Source organism: Brachycentrus maculatus, unplaced genomic scaffold, assembly GCF_059751285.1.
Source record: "Brachycentrus maculatus isolate JH-2025_06_01 unplaced genomic scaffold, ASM5975128v1 h1tg001182l, whole genome shotgun sequence".
In the NCBI taxonomy this organism is placed as follows: Eukaryota; Metazoa; Arthropoda; class Insecta; order Trichoptera; family Brachycentridae; genus Brachycentrus; species Brachycentrus maculatus.
In genome coordinates, this window is record NW_028281869.1 from 86,056 (window position 1) to 104,662 (window position 18,607).

General features: G+C 29.6%; 1 protein-coding gene across 1 annotated transcript; it reads right to left on the minus strand.

Moving 5' to 3' along the window:
* Positions 1-7,570: 7,570 nt before the first annotated feature.
* Positions 7,571-11,581, minus strand: LOC148299335 (uncharacterized). Its single transcript, XM_088276183.1, has 5 exons — positions 11,490-11,581; positions 9,744-10,158; positions 9,181-9,230; positions 8,903-9,075; positions 7,571-8,052 (listed from the first exon to the last, which is right to left on the minus strand). The coding sequence occupies exons 1-5, from the start codon at positions 11,499-11,501 to the stop codon at positions 7,971-7,973; spliced, it is 732 nt and encodes a 243-aa protein (XP_088132309.1). The 5' UTR covers positions 11,502-11,581; the 3' UTR covers positions 7,571-7,970.
* Positions 11,582-18,607: the final 7,026 nt, after the last annotated feature.

Here is an 18,607-nt window from a genome sequence, read left to right on the forward strand (position 1 = left end):
TCTAAATGATTACAGAACCATTTCTCTTGACGACAACTTACTTCTTGAGTGAAATCCACTTGACATAAAAGTGCTAAGATCAACCATCGCGTTCGAATTTCTTTTTTATAGAAAATAAATAACATTTTATTATACTTTCAACGAAAGTGTCAAAAATAACAATAAATGGTATTTTCTAATGTTTTTATGAAATCACGATGTGTCGTCATGAATTTACAATTTATTATTTTCTATCAGTTTATGAGGGAATATGCAAAATGATTTTTATTCGATAAGTAAGAGTTAGTTCGTTAGTTACATATTTGGCCATTACTTTTTAATGTGTGATAATTTTTAAAAATTTAACCGTAATCGCAAACACGAAAACACCCGTTTTACGTTTTCATAGAGAAAAACGATATTCGTTCGTTTTATATTGTACAGAAAAGATTAGAATAACTGCTGTTTTATGAAGTAATGACACAAAAATTATAAATAATGAACTAAGCAAAACGTTTCTTAAATAAACAAGATCATGTTTTTTTTTAATTTCTACTGATTATCAGTGGATATTTAGACATAAAAAAACGAGTTCCGTTTTTAAGGGTAAAGGTAGTATACATATGGTTAAATCCTTGTTTAGATCTGTGCTTATTTATTTCAGGAATCATTCAAAGGTCAAATTATTCACAAAAATATCTACTGAATACCGCTGGCGCTGTATATCGGTATATGAGTTAGTCAAGGTATAATAACAGCAAAGACACTTGTATGTTATATAAAATACTGACTTTTGGCATGTTCCTGTAGTTGCTTTAAATTGTTCATTAAAATTACAGAAAAACGAATGATAAATAAATCATTTGAAATGACTAATGAATTTTCGATACAAATAATGTGTTACATAAACATACATATTAGGCCTACAATTTTTAAATCTGATTAGTTTATTTATTTCAAAAGCCAAATAAGACAACCACACACTTTTTATGCACATTAGTATATTAATCATACGAGACGATAAAAATGCTTACGATATACGATTACAAGAATGTGAATTGGTATTAATCGTGTGGATTGTTCGTAATAATCAATTCCATGTTTTTAAATAAATATTTAGAGTAAAAAATAGTCATTAAACTGTACATTTTTATTTAAATTACTACGGATTATTTTCCTTTGAGGAAAGTATTGCATTGAAATCGATTTATTATTCATTTAAGTGTGCAAAGCAAATACTTTTCAATTCGTCATGAATCATTGTTAAATATTATCATAAAATAATTAAGTCACATTATAACATGTTTTATATTAGTGTCACTAATATATAACTAATATTTTATCAAAAATAGTCTTATAGAGTTTACAATAGTTTTCACTATGAAAACACAATACTGTACCTAAATCTGCAAGACAAGGAACATTACTGTTGCACAATTCCACATTGTTACACAGGTAGCACAGTGCATGTATTTATATTTGATATTCACATAAATCAAGAAAGGAGACCAGGAAATGAAAGGTTTTAAATTAAACCTACGCTCATGCTAAATTACTTATGATAAACTCACCAATAATGGTCAATACCCTTTCTATCAAGTTTATTTGACTACCGAAATAAATAAATTAATTAATTTTTCACATTTCTTTATGAAAATAAACGTGATTTTACATCAACCTTTAAGGGAAATAAGTAAATATTCATTTTACCAGTCAATACTTCATATCAATAAAAATATCGCTTTATGATTTTTTTAATTTAATAATAGTGGTATTTACCATAAAAAAAATTTAATCAAAATTCAAATAAAAAATGACTGCCGAAAAAAATATTTTTTTAAAGAATAATGGCGAATTTAAAGTATTGTGTTAAGGAAATTAAATCCACTCTTTAAACTACCTACCCAATCTATTTTTTTTACGTGGGGGTATAATTTTGTAAATTTATCATTTATTATCGATGAGTTTAAACTAAAACTTTAAAAGTAAAAAAAAATGGTTTGAGGTTTTGGTGCTGCGTGCCTTTTCAAATAAATGTGATAAAAAATACTATTTTTATTAGATATTTTTAAATGTACGTAACTTATTTTTTGTATTTTTCTTTTATGAATTACGGCTTTGTGATGTCCCTTGATATGATTTTCATGCTTCATAATTGACATTGCAAATGTAGTTATAATCAATTAAATCATTATGATTAAAATTTCTCAACGTAACGCCACTTAATTAAAGAGAGAAATTAGTTATTACTTCATAGATATAACGGCGTTCCTTGTGATATCATGATTCCCTTACGAAAGCAGTTAGCTTTAGCCGAAATATATTCATCTGAACGAATATGTGCCACAATGAAATAAAAATACTGTTCCGGTAGTACAGTATCGATTTAAGATGTTTTTAATATTCTATTAACCCGAAAATCTTATTATATCATTAATCGTAAAACCCTATTTTAGCAAGAAAGCTACATATTTTTTATACCAACAACTAAAACTTAAGACCTAACTCACTAAAAACTGATCTGAACATATCGCTCACTCCTTTCAAGAACGTCATAAATCAAAAATCGACCATTTTTAGTTATGCATGTTTTCGGAATGCCCAGAAAATGTACTATATCCCAGCAAAAGAGTCATATTTTTAACTTAATATTTACCCGCTAGAGGGCAGAAAATGTTTTTTTAGCACTTTGAAGAAAAGGTATTTTTCAATTTTTTTTTTTAAATATACTAAATATTTTTCAAATGGAGAAAAAACCTTCAGGTTTTACCTAAAAGGTTCTGTTGCACAGTAAAAAGTTCAATAAATGGCTTGATATTTATTTAATACATTGTGTTTTATTTTTAAGCTTTAAAAACGGTCTCCTAAAAAATCAAGTTTTTTTATTTATGACGTTCTTGAAAGGAGTGAGCGATATGTTAGTACTAAAACACACGAATCGCTTGTATAATATATAGACTGAACACAGGAAGAAACCGTAGGACGCTATACCATTTAAACCTTTATGGATATAAAATACAAACACCCCAGTACGTGTTTTTTAAATTAACTCATTAATATTTTACATTTTTGAAAATTGGTCAAAACACCTTAAAATCTTTTCCTTCTCCACCGAGGCGCGTCGCGTCCGGTTGTTGCAAATAGTAAATAATGTCCATACATACAGTGGCGTGTACTGAGAATTAATAAAGGTAGGCAGTAGAGGTAGGTAGTAAGGTAAGCTGCTACTACTTACTAGGGTAGGCAGTAGAGGTAGGTAGTAAGGTAAGCTGCTACTACTTACTAGGGTAGACAGTAGACAGGGAGTAAGGTAAGCTGGTACTGTTTCGTAAGGTAGGATAGGTAGGTACTGGGTTCCTTTTTATAAGTCACGCGGGTAAGTTAAGATAAGCACTGCTTTTCTGCCTATATAGAATGCACGCCCCTGGATGCATATGTATGTGGGCCTGTCGAATATACCATAAAACTCTGTGTAAGGAATTTGGGAATCTATTATTTTCAATGCCTCAATGACGTAACAACGTGACGTTATTCCGACATGTCCTTTTCGTGGGATTTGTGATATGAGTAGTTCAATCCTCAGTGTCTTCCTAATTTCTTTAATGATTTTATCAAAGTATGTCACAGTATGGTGTCAATATATTTTCCATATCTAACCGATAATAATATAATAACGATAATAATATGGACTAACGTTGCATAATATTTGGCCAGGATCTAGTTACGATTAAACTACTTACGCATTCATCCGTGAAATATGTAATAAATACACAATCGCGTATTCAATTATTATCTCGATCTATCTGACTTGCATTTCTACGTGTTATGTTATAAGTCGTGCACTAAATGACACCAAGTAAAGTCTGCCATTATTATGAAAGCTCTCGTTATCTTAAATCTATGATCATAATCATTTATTCTAATTAAGAACAATATTATATGATTAGAAATTCAAATACAAAAACGATATTGTTTGAATTGATTAACAAAAAACTGCACTTAAGTTTTACTTAAGTGATAGCTCGGGCAAGGTAGTAGAAAACGTGTTTGCAATTCAGACACAACAGACCCACATTATACGCATCCAATTATGGAAAAGCAAGCTAATCGATCTTAAGTTTCAGGTCCCAATCCAGGTTCAAATAATAAAATTATAAGAAAAAATCACTTTAACTAAACTACGGAGGTAAACTAAATTTTAGACCCATAAATTTTGTTTCAATTTAGAAAAAAAAATGAAAACCATGTTTTCAGACATTTCCTATGATTTAAAAATTATCCAGGGTTCGTATCTTGCATAGAAACAAAAGAGTCTCTGCTAAATAAAACCCTTCTCAATCCAACACATATGTCTGTTGTGAACTCATATGTATTATGCCATATGATTGATTAATCATATATCCAGGAGTTCCAAAAATTCGAGTAGTGAAATTGTCAATCAGGGGTAGAATAGTGAATGCCGCAGTGTGTAAAGTGATTGCTTAGCCAGCCTTTGATAGGTCATAAGCCATGCAAATGCCCAGATTTTCATATTCTTCTTCATCTTATTTGATGTCAAAAAAATATTAGAAAAAAAAATTCAAATTCAAAAGTATTATTCTACCATTAAAAATGTAAAAATTCACATACATTATTTGTTTTATAAGGCTTACGATAGTATTCATGGGTATTAAAATCTGTTTTTTTTATATTCTTCTTTTTCTTCTTGGTGTAGGCCTTGTGGCCTGTTTTTAAGAGAGATTAGTCTCCTGCGATGTCGGTTCCCAGCTATCGATCCATCTATTTGCTGGTCTGCCCAGGAGTCGTCTACCATGGGGTTGACCGTACAGTGCGATGTGGGGGGAGTCTGGATGGTTCCATTCTCCTCACATGCGCATACCATTGTCTCCTTCGTTGCCTCCCCACCCTAACGACATCTTTGATATCACATATTTCCATGATCCTGGTGTTTCTAATTCTATCTCAAAGACTCTTGCCTGATGTGCTTTTTAGAGTCTTCAATTCTGGAAAAAAATACTAACGATAATTTAGTAACTATTTTTATTATATATTTGTCGAGCGCATTAAAATACAAAAATAAAATACATTAAATACAAGCAACATCTATCGGCAAGTTACTGAAATGAAATGTTGTTTTAATGACATTCTCGAACAACTTTCACGATGTTTAAACATTACCAACAACGTATTAGAAATATGTATAACAAAATAAGAATAGAACTATAAGAAAAAAATTAGACAGATTCGGACGAAGTCCGCTAGAGGGGCATTCAGGACCAATGTCAAAATTTGATCTTAACTAATTCGACTTAAACTCTTGACTTATTTTAATTGGTTGGCATACTAACCATAAAAATTAAATATTTGGATCGTTTGGAGTCTTTAGATTGTATTTTTGATTATTTTTTGACATCTCATCAAAGATGAAGAAGAATATGGAAGTCTGGGCATTTGCGGGGCTAACGACCGTCATAGGCTGGTTTAAGTGATCACTTTACACACGTGTAACATTCACCAATTCTACCCATTATAGACAACCTCAAATTCTTGGAAGTTCTACATATATGAATCAATTTTGAAACATTATTCTTGAATCACTAGAGACATCTATTGGTGAGATGAGAAGAAGCTTTTTATTGAGCAGAAACTCTGTATTTTCTGAGAAGAATTCTGGATTATAATCACACACATGAAAAACGCCAGAAAATATCATTTTCATTTTTGATATTTAAACTTATAATTTGACCAGATAGTTTATTTACAATATTTTGAATGTGTCCAAATACTGATCACAAAATCTGGATTATCTCCAATTACAGGAGTTATTTTCTTTTTTTTTCATATTCTTCTTCATCTATGATGAGATGTCAAAAAATAATAAGAAAATAACCCCTGTAATTGGAGATAATCCAGATTTTGTGAACAAGTATTTGAACACACTGAAAATGTTGTATTTTTAATCATTGAATGGAATAATTTTATTTTTTTATTGGTTTGACATTTTTAAACATATTGACATCTCATTTTCTTCAATTGACACCATCCTTCTTTATTTTTTTTATTAAAAGAATAACCCGCAAAGCATCTATTTTAGATGTTTGCCTGCAGGTAGGATAGTCAGGATAAGGAAGGTAAAATGTTAAAATTATATCACAAACACCCAGACTAATTGTAAATAAATATTTCTTGAATTCATTTTAAAATTGGTGGGAAACGAACCCGCGACACCAGTTTTGCAGTCAAGCGTTTACTTAACTACGCCACGGCACCTGACACTTTTTTCACAATTACTTCATGGCAGCATCTATGGTTGAATTTACCATTTTTGTAATTAGCATAGACTTTTATGAAATTTATGAAAGATTCTTACCGAATTTAATGACATACTTTATAATGTCATTTTATAAACTATTTGTTAATAAAGATTTGGATACTCTCAATAACGCTGTAGTTAAAAAACTTCCATTGGTATTTTTTTTAAATATGCACGTACTCGTATGTATACATGTGTAAATATAAACGTCTTCTTTCAGACAAATGTGCAACAAAACCTTGTATGATTCATAAATGTCCTAATGATGATATAATAATGCAAGTCTGAATTAAGTATTATCGATAAAATTAAGAAAAGTTAGTTAAGATGGTTTGGTCATGTGAATCGAACGACAGAAGATAGAATAGTTATTCATTGTTATAATAGAAAAGAATATTAAATTAGAATCATATTAAACTATTTGTATTTATTGCGACCTCAAAAAATTTAATTTTATATTAAATTTCAGACAAAATTACTAAACAAAAAATGAATTTAACGAAAGGAAGTGGAGCAAAATCGCTATCATTTTTGGACGATAGGTCGATACACGATGTCCAAGTAGAATTCTTTTTAAACAGTTAACTGAGAGCCGATGATAATATTAGTGATCGATCGCGACACAATCTGTATCAGATTGTAGCTTTATTTTTATTGTTTATCAGTTGATGACTTCAACTCATGTTCTTGGGGAAAATCCACCAGTCAAAATGTTGTGAAAACTTCCCATTACAACAAAACCGATTAATATATTACAATAATCCTGTTAAAATATAGTACAAACCGTAAGGTGTAGTTTTTAAATATAACAAAGCAACAAACTTGTTTAAAAAATTATTATCTTTATTTTTTTATCAACAAATTTAGAAAATATTTAATAGCGTGTTAGTCACTTTCATATCACTCTATTCAATCCACTAGCATTCGAAGGTTCAAGGCAGATACATATTTTAGAAAATAAAAACAGGGTTTTTTTAAATATTTTTTTTGGTTTTATTTTATTTTTGATTGCTTTACTTACACTTATGTATAAAATATCAATATAAATATGTTATAATTTACAAAATAGAAGAACTCAGGATTATCAACTCATAGCTATATTTTACGCCTTCACATTATTATACATTTTATACAAAATTCTACAAGGATAGCGCAGTTTCTAAAAACTGGCCTTTTACTGAAAGAAAACACTGAAATATTCCTGAAAATAAAAGCAAGTGTTTTAATATAGGTCCTAGAAACGTTAACATAAAAATATTGTTTATATATTATAATGGCAATACAAAATGTTTATGATTTCATTCATTAAAATATAATATATAATTGAAAATAAAATATCGTTATTTAATACATTATTAATTATTCAGTCTCTATAAAGAAAAAAGTTTTCTCATTAGTAACATCATAAACGTTCAATTTATCTTCTTTTAATCAAAACTAGAACAATACTACGCATTCACATATTAAACTAATGATATTACTGCAGCAAAATGATTTAATTACAAAAACCATGCCAGCATACTCGTGTATTCGCTTACATATGTAAGTGTGAACGAATATGTATAGTTTTCTTTTGTTGTCAAGTGCAATGAATCGTGAAACAATAGAGTGATATTCTGAAAGTGAAAATATGGTGATAGGTGGAGATATCCGTCGACGAATGGTGTGCGAAGTGACTTCACAACAGCCTGGGACGCTGAGCGCGGGGCGGAGGTGGGATGATCGATGCACGACCAGATCGGGTCACCACGGCATTGAACCTGGCAACAAACGAAACATTTTAATAAACGATGTATTTAAATAGTGACAATCCTGAAAATTCAGCAAGTTGGAAAACGAACCATGTACGGATCTTCGATAGAATTTTGTTTATATACTCGTATGATAATAATGACGTCGACCGGTTATATCAAATACCTTGGAATATCAAATCGATGGTCTTTTTAAGTGTATACTAATATTTGAATGACTTTAAAATAAATAAGTCAACAACAACATAAAATAATGTTTGAAATCAATATATTGAATGTCGTAATTAAAATAACACTTTGTTTTGAAATCACTGTAAATATTTTATTATAACTTAATTATAATTTATGTCTACCGGTTTCGAAGCTAACCGTTAGACACAATAATTAGTTAAAATAAAATACTTAAAGTGATTTTAAAACAAAGTTATGTTTTAATTATAAAATGGATAATCACAAAGTTATTGCTTCAAATAAAAATTATAATTAATGACATTTCTTAATTCATTAATTCATTCTACATTATCGTTTAAACGCTTTACAAAACTGGGTACGTTTATATAATATAAATAAATCCCAATTTACCCTATTTTGCGACCCCATCGCAGGAGATGTATAAGGCAATAAATTGTACATAGGACACTGCATAGTATCGACGCAATGTTATCTTGATCGTTGATTGCAAAAAGGCAAGATGTTCTACCCTGCGCTTCAGGTACCAGTCCAGGGTAATATGGAGAAAAAAAATTGATTCCCCCCCCATGATTCGAACCCTGGACTTCCAGTGCGGTAGCCGAGCGTGCTGGCCATTACACTACGGAGGAGGACTAGGATGTACAGTTAATATGAACTGATTTCTCACCCATTCCTGTCATCAGCAGTGTACTCAACCCGGCGGATGGTGCCGTCAGGCTCCACAAGGGAGTACACTCCTCGCACCTGATCTCCATCCCTCGCCTCCTGATGGCTCTTCTGGTCGCCAGTGTGATGGTCTTGCACGGCGTACTTGAAGTGGTATGAGGGGTGATGATGATGCTATTCAAAAAATAAAGAATGATGATAATTAAAAAAATAAAGTGTCTTATTTTTTACATTATTTTAAGAATATTTTTGTGCTTGCGTATTAAGCATTTAACTTACATGGTCATCGTTGTCGAAAGAAATACGATTTGCTGCCAAAGGACTAGTTCCTGTAAAAAAAAACGTATTAAAAATGGTCTCTTCAAACAAAAATCAATCACATCATAATTTAAGAATTGTTTGTTTTCATATTACGTAATATTTACAATCGCCTTTTTAGGTAATTTTTGACTAAAATGCACTATAAGGAGTTGAAATTTTAGTTATTTATTTTGTATAATCCCGTAGAAAAAAAATAAATTTTTGACAATTAGTTTTCCTTTTGTAGTATGGTATTTGGCAACACAAATAAAATAACGTTTCTAAGAAAGTCCAGTTTTTGTTATTTTGGTTATATACTCCTCATTTAAACCCTTGAAAGGGTTTTTTTTGTGAATATAAAGTTGAAAGTAAAAAAAAATATTATTTCATAAAGCAAATTGAATGCAATGAGCATTAATATTTAAGATCATGAAGCCACATATCGAGTCAAAACTACAGTCTATTAATTTAAAAATGTAAAATTAATATACAAAATTGCGTTTAATTGTGAACCAACTTTTGAAATAAATTATTATATTTACCAAAGTTAAGGGAAGCTGGGGAGCCAAATTGTCTCGTATTTTGATTTCCAAACACGATGCTTTGAGAAGCTACTGAATTTTCCCCAAGTCTTACTCGGCCTCCAACAGCAAAATCTTGTCCAAGTCCATTTCCATTTAATCCTCCGAAGCCTTCGTTTAGACCTCCCAAGCCACCGCCAAGATTTCCACCTAAATCGTCACCGAAGCTATCTCCTATAGCACCACCGAAGTTATTGATTTCATTACCAAAATCATTTCCGAGTCCTCCCCCTACACCGTTTCCAAGTCCACCCCCGAAACCGTTTGCAAATCCACCCCCAAATCGTCCACCGACATTTCCAAAACCACCGGCATTGCCCCCAAATAATTGTCCAGTAGCTCTTGACGCCATGAGCAGCGAACAAACAGCGAATACCTGTTGAAATAAATTAGTTAATTCTACTTTATTTATTGATTCGGCATTAACTCTGTGGAATGACATGTTGATTATTAAAACAAAACACTTGTATTAGACTACTAATTGAGTTTTATTTAATTTTACACGTCTAGTTTCAAAAACTGCAAATGTTTTCTAAACTAGTCGTGTGAAATAAAATAAAATTCAAGTAGTGGTCTAATAGAAGTGCTTAATTTTTACATATATGTAACTTTTAGATTGAAAGGATACGATAGGTGAAAAATCCAATAGCATCATGTAATACGAGTACATATAGTGTAAATATGCCTCACAACCAGATTATCAACTATCCTAAAAATCACGTAACATACATATTTATAAACGAGTTTTTTTTTTATGAAATGATTAAAAAGAAACGTAAAAGAAGGCAGGAAATGGATAGTAAGAGTAATGGACAGGATACTGGGGTTGCATAGACGTACTGGTACAAATTTGAATTGCTTATTTTTATCTTTAAGGAATGCACTTCATTTATATATTAAGATTTGATTGTGTTTTTTAAGTCTTAAATTGTTTTTTGCTTAAGCAATTTATTCTTTTAAGGATGGTTCATCAAACTTATATGACAGTGCTTCAATAACGTATTCAAATGTGTTATTTTATGTCGTTATTTAATTCAATAAATACAAATTTATTAAATTAAATAATGACACGAGTATAAAATCAAGGAATTTTAAGGAAAAAAAATTAAGTTAACCAGCTTACTATTACAATATCTATACAACTAAAAAAGTTTACAACTAAAAACTCGATGGAATAATAATAACTAACACACGAGGAAAATTGGAAAATTTCACAGTCCGGTAAAAAAAAACAATCAATTTAAATTTTTTAAACCTAAAATGCTCATTTAGATTTTTAATGCATACGTCAAACATTTTGAGAAACTAAGAAATGAACAGTATTTTTAAAGATTTTTTTGCAAAGTAATAAAGCTAGTCACTGTATTATTAAAAAAAATAGCTCTTAAATTTTGTGCTTAAGTAAAATTACTATGGAACCAATTGTAGGTGTTTAAAACTAACATCTTTAACATTTTTTTGTTGATTTTAATATTATTTTTAAATCTTATTAATAGTTAACAGAATATATTTTTAAATGCAGTTTTTTTTCTGATCTTTAAATTTAAAATTTCGGAACGTAATAAAATATTTTGTCGTGTATATTTATTTTATGTAAACATATTTTGACACATATTTTATACAAATACATTTGAATTATAATAAAACCTGAATAGACATTTTACATTAAAATATATTTACATATTTAAAAAAGCAAAAAAATCTTACCCTAAAAGACATGGTTCAGCAGATAATGTAACAAAACCAGATTTTTATAAGGTGGATAATAAATTAAACTAATTCACTGAGATGACAAGATGGTGTATGATTGATATATCATGTGCAACTGTTACTTGCTCCAGGCAAGATGAGCTTATATACTGCGAAGTACTAATCTGTCAAGTTACTGGGACAATCTACCTACTAAATGAGTAGTACCTACTGCAAAACAATGTTTACAAACACACACGTGCAAATTCTTACTGCTTGTTGATAAAAGGTATTCCATTATTAGACTGTACTCTGCTCATTTGGAAATAAAAATATATCAATAAGGTATTTTATTTTTATTTTATTGTTTTGAAATGGCTCCATATATCTTTTCGTAAAATTCTTTGTAGGTACTGAATCTTTTCTAATGTTATGTAAGATTTGCAGGAAAAAAACATTTTTAGGGAAAATTAAAAATAAATGCTTGTAGATAAGACAATTACTCAAAAAACGTTTTTTTTACTATCCGTCTTATCTACTATATTTAAGTTTTGTACTGATATTTCTTGGTGGAACTGCATTTTATATAATAAAATAACAACTTTGTAATTTTTTACACATGAATTTTATTTGACCGGCAACCGGGTTTCGTCGTAACATGTCTGTCACCAGTCTGATGATGTCGGCTACGACGAAATCCGGTTGCTGGTCAAATAAAATTCATGTAGAAAAAATTACAAAGTTGTTATTTTATTGTACGTCTTATCTACGTTTGAAAAAATTTAGCAGGAGAGAGTTTGTGAGTTTGTCGTTATTACTGTTAATTTAATTTTTATTAATTTGGTGTTAACTTTATGGAAAACATGTTTTTTGATCACCTGTCGATAAAAACATGTGTTGTTTTTTAAACTAGTCGTGTGAAATAAAACTCAATTAGTGGTCTAATACGTATACAAGTGTTTGATTTTAAGTTACCAACTGTTTATTTTAACTAACAAAAATATTACGAACTCATAGCAGTCTTGGGTTATATGGTTCTTTTTATTGCAATAATGTAAAGTAAATACATTTTGACTTCTTAAAAAAAAAAAAATTAAATTAATGTATTTTTAAATCGACTATTTTCCTAATGCAACAGACTATACACCGTTAGTAGTATTTAGCGCCTTACCATCAACTGTATCAAGTTGTACGCACAAACCTACCCAGGTACGTATTAATGCATATATGTGCATTCAATGGGAAATATTTTTTATATTAAATAACGATTTACCGAGAAGAATACCGAGGCCAATCCATTTGTTACTAAAAAAGATAAAATCGTGCATATATTGAAAGACTATAATGACTGCATTAATAAACATGCGTACAACTGTACTGATAATGTTTTAAATTTATAGATTTTGTGTGTTCTTATATACTTATAAAGAAAAAAAATTAAAAACGCAAAATATAAGTTTATCATGATATTTACTAAATAAATATAAAACACATTAATTTGGAGCTTATGTACATTCTCGAAGTTTTTATTCAGACAGTATTGATATATTATTTATTCACACAATATTAAAACCTTATTCGTTTATTGTAAAAATGAACGGTTCCTGTGGAATTAACTATGCTTACCTTGAAGGCAATATAAATCGAAAATGATTTTTTATTTCATTAAGTAAGCACGTAATATAATATGGATGCTTACAAAACTAACCCTTTATAAATTAATATAATTTATAATTTCAAAACAACAAAATTATTAACATAAAAAACCTTATTTATTTACGTTTATACACATATAAAATATCCACTTTTATTAATTTATAATGATTAAAAAATATGATTACCAAGCACAAAAAACTTTTTGAAAATATACCTTGCTACTTATGTATGTGACAATGTTTTAAATAAATATACTTTTTTTTAATTTTAAAGAATTGAGGTAATGTAATAAAAATACTAAATTCCATTGCCTTTCATCTGAAACAAGATTACATCATGTTTCGTCTGAATCTTATTGCAATAAAATAAAAAGGAAATAATAAGTTTATAGAATCTCAATCATTTCGTCGAGTTTATTTACTTACCTAAGCCCGGAAATATTGTGCTCCAATATGTCAAATATTTTTTCTTGTTCGATAATGTTACGTACACCAGATCGCGTAGACAAATGATCTACTAATTACTTTAATTACAACGTGATATAAATGGGAGGACATAGTAGCGATAGTTAATACCACAGTTCGTCGTCAATTATGTCTGGAATTTACAATACAACCCTTTTACTACAGTGGTCGATTTTAGAAGGCACTGTCCTTCCCTACAACGGACAGCAATCAACGCTTGGTGAAGAAAGGAACCTTTATTGGCAATTTTATGTTTCTCGTTAAAACACTTTCCGATTTTATGCGATATACTTCTTATTGATTAGATTAGATTATAAAAGTATTATTGATCTTATAATTTCTCTAAATATAGTTCTAACATATGATTTGATGTAAATATCAAGTTTGAAAATACGCACATGAGCGAAATCAAAATATATCAGTGTAAAAACAGCCAACCACCCTTCTATGATAGAAATCACTATTCATTAAGTATTTCGGTAGCTTACTGCGCCAATAACATTTCCATGGAACAAAATTTTTCAAAAAACCTCATTTTTTTTTTAATGTGGTAATTTTTTTTTTGACATCTCATCAAAGATGAAGGAGAATATGGAAGTCTGGGCATTTACGAAGCTGAAGACCGTCATAGGCTGGTTTAAGTGATCTCTTTTATGTGTGTGATTATAATCCAGGATTCGGACCTCACATACTAATAAAAGAGTTTCTGATCAATAAAAAGCTTCTTTTCATCTCACCAATAGATGTCTCTAGTGAAGTACTAGTGATTCAAGAACAATGTTTCAAAATTGGTTCATATATAAAGAACTTTTAAGAATTTGAGTAGTGTGGTTGTCAATAATGGGTAGATTTAGTGAATGTTACACGTGTGTAAATTGATCACTTAAACCAGCCTATGACGGCCGTCAGCCCCGTAAATGCCCAGACTTCCATATTCTTCTTCATCTTTGATGAGATGTCAAAAAATTAAATGGAAATAACTCCTGTAATTGGAGATAATCCAGATTTTGTGAACAAGTATTTGGAAACACTCAAAATGTTGTGAATGGTAAAATTCAATTACCTGTCACACATACCTACATTGTTGAAAAGGTTTATTTTCTTTTAACACATAAACAGTCATTTTATAACACATTTGTAGAAGTTCTTTGAAAAAATTCACAAATTATTTGAGACAGTTAGCCCAATAACCCGAAGATTGGGATTTCCACAAGATCACTTGTAAAAAGAAAGATGGTCATCAGACCGTCTCTTTAGATTCCGAATTAGTTTTATTTGTCAATTAGATTTTCGTATCAAATCCGTTTTCATATAAAAAGTTTTATTCGTAAGTAAGCTTTCAATGATAACTAAATATAGATTTAATTAAAGCGCCATCATATGGAAATTATTTAAACCAACAGTAATATAGTTATAACAGATTATTACAATAATGACGATGTTTAAGAATGTTGGTTTTAATATCTTGTCTAGTTCTTATTACATTATTTCGTTGAGCTTATCAAAGATGTCGCTTTTACAAGTATACGAAAAAACAGGTCAATCTTTATACTCGTATTAGGTATCGATATATTTATTATGAATGTAAAACCTACATATTTAGACTTTTTTATGATTTTTACCTTTCTTCCTCCTCCGTTACTTTTGCATGAAATGCTTATACTATTTTTCGATAATTATTGAAATTTCAAATAAATTTAGTATCATTTTGAATTACTAAAAATACCAACAGATTAAATGGTTAAGGGTTGTTATGTTTTATTTTTCAAATGCCGTAGAGACATTTTAGTCAAAAGATTTAATTTTTTAAACCTTTTATGAAAGGTCCCAGCTCCCAAGATTTGTTTTTTTAGATTTTAGGACCTTGATTTAAATGAAGGTTTGGCCAAATTATTCTATGGTTTTAGGATTTTTTCCAATGCATTTCCAAATTTCGAAATTTTAGTTGGAATACTTTTTTTTCAGGATTTGAATGACTTTTATTTATGCCTTCTGTTTTCAGATTTTCTGAAACTTTCAGATACTCAAACTTCGTCATATATTGAAACATTTTGCTGATCATTAGGATGTTATGACACTACTGTTAATAAGAGTAACGCATTCTGACGTATCTAGTGGAATAGTAGCCCTTACGTAGTTTTACACATTCACTTATTAAAATAATTAGATTTTGCACGTATTTTTTCCAAAACATAACAAAAAAAATATTTTAAATGATTTGATTTATTTAAAATCTAGCAAGTGAATGAATAGAGGTTGAATAGGCTCGCTATCTATAAAACAATATATAGAAAACTTATTAATACATATGTGTCGTAAATATTGCGATAAAAAACCTAGTTAATAAATTAACGCTTAGCGAGTGTAATACGGTAATTAAACACGTGACAGCATGTTATGAAGTGGCGAACAATTTACTGCCTAATCTTGTGAAACACGTTGTTAATTGATCCACATTTTTTGTTTCATTTTCAAATTAACCATTTATCTTTTTTAAATTATGTTAAGTAAGATATAAATTTAATGTTTTCATATTATAGAAATTTGATACGGTAATATTCAGTTAATTGAAATAACTAGTCCGCCTCCGTAAAATAGTATTCAGAACATGGGCTATAATACCATACAAGAGGTTTCGGAGTCGATTCCTATTTAGGATAACATATATATTTTATATTCCCACACTATCGTGATATTTGCTGACCAATCAGTTAAGCCTCATCATTCTTTCAATAGGGATAATTATTATCCAATCGTTTCCAATTTATATGCCAAAACAATTATCCTTTTTCACTTCTTAATTCATAATACCTGCTGTTCCTCCTCCATTACCTTTCCAATATAGCAGTTATGTCATCTACCCTAAGCTTAAGCACGTACCTCATCTGTTTCAATATTCCGTTCTGTAGCGCAGACTTCTTTATTAATAAAAAAATACCAAATCTTTGTTCATGTATGTATACGAAAGTAAGGGTATATAAAAGATGAACAATTTGACACCACTTCGTCAAATCACCATTTTTAATGTAACTAGGGTTAATATAGGACTAGAACCAATAATCAAGAGAGCAGGATTAATCACCTTTTGTATACATAACATGGCGTCGATTTGACGCAATCCCTATGAAATGATTTTCTGTGGGTTGAGGTCAGAAGTGACAAAATAAAAGCAATTCTTTTCAACCATAGGCTCTAAATCTATTTTACTCCACCTCAATTTTACAATATAAATATTTTTTATCGCTCACCTTTGGAAAGTATATTTCCCCTATTTACGATTAAAGTAAATATAATATTAAACTTATCGATTCACTATTTTTATTTGTTCATTTTAACATGAACAAGGAAAAATATACAACTTTTTCGTTTTAGGTTTATTCTCTGTAAAATCGGTTTATGTCTAAGAACTCGATGTTTTTAACCACTTATTTACAAGATTATAAGACTCTTTTTTTATTTATTTTAACCACATTTTTCTATTAAATAAAATACTAAATGAACGTCATAAAATCTTTTTTTCTCAATCCACCATTTTTTTTATAAAGCAGAAGTTTGGGCTCGTCATGTATCTTCCATGATTAAATTAAAAAAGCTCAATTATTTGTATGAAATCAGGAATCGATCCCCAGGCCTAACATGTGTTAGTGTACCACATATACATCTGCATATACATCAAGAAACTTTATTAAAGGTAGGTACTTAAAATTAGACAACTCTAAAAATATAAAAAATAAACATTTTGAAATATCCATCAGTTGAAACATGCCAATCTCCAAGGTGCCGATATGATCGATATGTATTTTTAAACCGCTTCGATTTGGTTCTAATACACGCACACGAGTTCGTGCCATCGGAGTCCGAAGCGGCATGCGGAGTCCAAGGTATGGACGACTATTGCACATCGACAGAAAAGACCGCGCCCTTTAGCCGAAGAGAAATAATGCGGTCAAGACTTTTAATGCCTTTCAACGTTACGTGTTACTCTATAAGGCAAAGGGACATATTTGTATCGATCAATTAAATTTAAAACACCCTTTTACTTTTTAAACTAATTAATTAATTTAAAAATTCCAACCTAAAGCGCTCTATGGCTGGTTCAGCGATGCGTGAAATAGGTACTAAATTACTATGTCATGCAGATATTTCAGCGATTTCATAATGGTTACACACGTCTGGTGTGGCGCCAGAAACTAAATCGTGACATCTAGAAGAAATGCCCACCTACTTTTAGTGACTCACATTTACAATTTGAAAATAAAATGCTTTGTTTTTAAATAATTATAATATTTACCAAAATACTCGTAGAAAAATACCAAAAAATAAATTTTCATACATAAAAATACACGTTGGTCCTAAGGCTTTTTTTAACCTCCTTACATGATATGTGTACCATTAGTACTAGTAAAATCTCTCATGTTGCATTTAATAACGACCTTAATATAATAATTTCCCCGTAGTCCAGCACTCCCAGTGCACTTTTTTGAACTAATTCAAGCATAATAAGTTCTTGACAATGTGAAATTTTTGTCTTTCAATCATTCACTTTTTTAATGGATAGAAAACACAGAGTCAAACTAAACTTTACATTTCTTTCATTTATTAATTCGGTAGTCACTTTGTGGTAAATGTATCCAATTTTGATTTAAGTTTTACTTGATTAAATCACTTTTTCCATAGTTTATAAAATAATGGTATTTACCGAGTAAAATTTTCATTTATTTTATTTTATTTCATTGTCAAATTTAAAAACTTAAATTTTCCCTTTATAATTAAACTTATTTCCTAAATCCATTTTTATTTCAAAAGCATTACCAGAGAACGATTAGAAATATGAGTAATATTTTACTTCGAATTTTAGGTATTTATACTACGAATTGACACAACAATATTTTGTCAGGTATATTGTCGTTAAATATACTGAAAGAAAGATGTATTTTTAAATGGTAAAGTAATTCTTTATTATGAATATTTAATCAGCGAATTTTATTCAAGCTTTTATGTAATAAAAATGACATA